The sequence below is a fragment of the Cyprinodon variegatus genome, unplaced genomic scaffold, assembly GCF_000732505.1.
Source record: "Cyprinodon variegatus isolate N-32 unplaced genomic scaffold, C_variegatus-1.0 Scaffold602, whole genome shotgun sequence".
Lineage (NCBI taxonomy): Eukaryota > Metazoa > Chordata > Actinopteri > Cyprinodontiformes > Cyprinodontidae > Cyprinodon > Cyprinodon variegatus.
The window spans coordinates 377962-381599 of record NW_015151055.1 but is presented as its reverse complement, the minus strand read 5'-3'; the positions used below and the strand labels follow the sequence as shown (position 1 = coordinate 381599).

Here is a 3638-nt window from a genome sequence, read left to right as displayed (position 1 = left end):
TTACAGAGGCATCCAGTCAAATTTATTAAACATTTTCTAAGGAAAACCAGCTGATTGCATCGACTCATTGACTCTTCAGCAATCCCTCACACTAAGCATGCTTGTAGCGACAGTGGAGAGGAAAAACTCCCTTTGAACAGGAAGAAACCTCCAGCAGAACCAGAAAAAGGAAATCAGTTTATTGTTTAAATATCAGGTCAGTTTTTTCTTGAAGCAGCTTATTTAATATGAAAAACAACAAAAATCGTCTTTCAGAGGTTTATGATAAACTTTATCAATGTTCTAAAGTTATTTTCACCATTATTTCCATCAGTAAATCTGCTGATGGCTTTTGGTGAAACTGGACTTAAAGGTAAATGAAAGGTTTGAAATGACTGAATCATGTAAAGCTGCAGACTGAATGCGTAGATGTTGCAGTTTTTTTCTGTCCAGCTGTGTCCAGCGGGAAACAGTGAGATGATTGTCAGCCTGAGTTCACCACAGACGTGCCTTTGGAGAGACGAGCGTTAGTGTGAGCACACGCGTGCCCATGTGAACACGCACTTGTTTTCCTTTCTTTTCTGTCCAAATGTCTGCGTTTGTTATTCCACTCTTTCAATGCTTCGGTTGTTGCTCAGAGGAGAGTGTTTGGCTTTTGATGAAAGATGATTTGACAAAAAAAGATTCAGAATATTTTTGATATTTTGATAAATCATGATGCATTTAGTGAATTTCTCTAATTCACAAAATGTATAGATTTAATGTTTCTATTGTTTAAAATGGAAATTTTAGTCAGATAAGCAGAAATAATAAACTTAAGAAATACTTTAGCTTAGTTTGGAAACAAAGGGCATTAAAGTGAAGCGGTTTATGGCTGCCGTTTGAGCTCGCCGCCGCCGCCGCCGCCGCCGCCGCCGCCGTCCCGCCTCTTCTGCTCACAAATATAGGATCAGGAGAATCAGGTTCTGAGATTAAGAAGGAATCTTCCTTTCCTTCGAATCTAATCAGATTAACAGACTCATGTTTACATTTACTGTGCCGAGCCTGCAGGCTGGGACTGAGTCAAACTCTAGGGTTTATCTACATATATAGATCTATATCTATAGATCTATATATGTAGAGAAAACTTTGAATCAATCTGACTGGATGATCTGGTGAACTGGAAAGTGCCTTCAGATGACGTGATGTGAATTGGAGCTATAGAAATAAACTGAATAGAACTTTAATTGATATATATATATATGTAAATATATATATAGATATAGATAGATATATAGATAGATAGATATATAAAATAGAAAAAGCCTAAATAAATGGGTATTTATGACCAGTTTAACTTTTTGCAAACTAAACCACAGAGTGAGTCCAACTAAAAGGAAATCATTGTAAACATGTTTTTCTTCAAAGTCCTTTAAAATACAAAAATAATACATATAAAAAGACAAAATGTTTCCATGTGAATTAAGGTTTGAATGTTTAGTTTCTGAATTTTCAATTATTATTCAGTTTTAACTTTTATTTCCTTATGTGTTTGATTTCTCCTTAAGCAATCAAACTGCAAGAAGTTTAAAGTCCTTAAACCTGCAAACTACATGTTTCCTTCGCTGCACATTTATTTAATAATATAAAAAACAGAACATATTCTGGAATAAATAAAAAGACTGTTTTCATAATTTCACTCCAATAAACAGAAGAAAAAGGAAATATAAATGTAGATTTCTCTCCTTTCTTTAAACAAGTTATAAGATTCTAAAATATATTTAATACGATTTGAACCGAAGGAGTAAATGTTTTTATCAGTATTAATGTGAAGGAAGTAAAACAGGGAACAGTCCATACAGCAGTGATATTACGCAATCACATAAAACCAATGGAAATGTCTGAAAAACAGCAAATGTTAGGTTAGAAACCTGAAGGGGAAGTTAGACTGCTGCTAAATGAAATGTTTTAAAGGTAAAAGCTCTACAGCCTGTTGATCCATATTAAGACACAGTTAGATATTCAATTTTAGGATTGACCTGCAACATAGGACAAACATACACATCAACAAATACGACCTTTAAGAAACCAAAGCAGCCGTTTTACAAAAGTGAAGCAAAGTCTAGAAACATGCAGATTGTTTCTAGTTGAATTCAAACATCTGAAAGCAAAACTAACATTTTCCATATTTTCACTTCTTATAAGAAGGAGGCTTATGACTGATGCCTAAGCGGGTGAAATAGACAGAAATGAGAAGCAGAGCAGACAGGATACCTGGGCGAAGCCAAAGCATGATGACCTTCTTGAGATGAAAACACCTAAAACAGAAGATGAGAAGAACAATTCCTGTCTATCCTTCACATTTTTTCCCAGTCGGACTCAAAGACTTTCCTCTGGGTCAAAATGTGGGTGTGTTCTGCATTCTGTGTCTATGTGTAGAAAAAAACGAGTGTTTTAATGAGGATTAGTTCCCAGTCATGGGAAAGGGCTGTACCAGGCTGCCACACACAACCTTTGTCGCATACAAGCACCGGTAGATCTGGCTCAGGGAGATTACGGCAGAAACGAGGCTGGGCCACGAACACGCCGAACTCAGCGAAACGGGAGGCTGAGCTCCAACGGCAGCACTTTGAAAGAAACATGGAGGAGGAACCGAACCAGACATGATCAGACAGAGTAGAGCAACATTTAGGATCATAGGAAGGAAAAAAGTTGCTTTGTTCACAACAATAGTGCAATAGTGAGGGAAGAGCACTGCATGCCTACAGGTGTTACTGGTTATAGGTAGCAAAATAAAGAAAAATGATGCTGAAAGGTTTTATGGAAGTATTGTTTCTACTTTACATTAGAAACAAAGTCAATAAATCAGTGGAAGTGGAGTTTAACCAAGGACTCAGGAGCAGGGTGGCCGTCTGCAGGCCTGGCTAATCACAAACAAAGCAACCTTCTTATGCTAACTCTCTGCTGAAACCATAAATCAGGGAACACAGCTAAACCTTGTCAACCTTTTGCAGGATTTCCATGATGGCTCGCAGCATTTACAGCCATTATTCAAAGCTACTGTGGGAGGAGAGCAGCAGGAATTTTCCTCAGTAACTCAGTGGACGATTTGCACCGAGAACAGATGCTCTGCTCTCAGCTCAGATCAATCCAAGGAGAGCGCATCACCATGGCGATTGGATGGTGTTATGGTGGTCAGGCTGGGAAGTGACGGCTATCAATGCATCCGGGGAACAAACACTGATCTACACCCCACAGCCTCACAGGAAATGTTTATAATTGATTTTGGGGCGTTGTTTTAAAGGGGAGTAATTTGGTTTTTGTTCTGACCATGACACGGTAGGCCTGGAAAAGCCTTATGACCACATTCCCAAGAATTACGGTTGCCTCGGGGAAGGCTTCAGCAGGCTGTGATGCTTCCTGGACCACCCCGTACATCCAAAGTAAAACTATCTGCCTTCTGAGGGCGACGGCGGCGTCACATGTAGGAGGTTGACGGTTTAATCCTGGGTTTTCAGTGTCGCTGTGTCCTTGGGCAAGACCTTTGACCTGCATTACCTACTGATGGTGGAGGGCGTACGGCCAGCGTAGGGCCAGCGTAGGGCCAGCGTACGGCCAGCGTACGGCCAGCGCACGGCCAGCGTACGGCCAGCGTACGGCCAGCGTAGGGCCAGCGTAGG

General features: G+C 40.0%; 1 protein-coding gene across 8 annotated transcripts in view; it reads right to left on the bottom strand.

The window, feature by feature from the left end:
• myrf (myelin regulatory factor) overlaps window positions 1-3638 on the bottom strand; it is a 40257-nt gene that overhangs the window by 28621 nt on the left and 7998 nt on the right. The window contains exon 1 of one of the 8 annotated variants that reach the window (XM_015392672.1): window positions 2233-2369. The exons of the other annotated variants lie outside the window; for them this stretch is intronic. Coding sequence (XP_015248158.1) covers window positions 2233-2251 — 19 coding nt within the window. The 5' untranslated portion in view covers window positions 2252-2369. Of the gene's footprint in view, window positions 1-2232; window positions 2370-3638 lie in introns of those variants that run through there. 8 annotated transcript variants of the gene reach the window in all.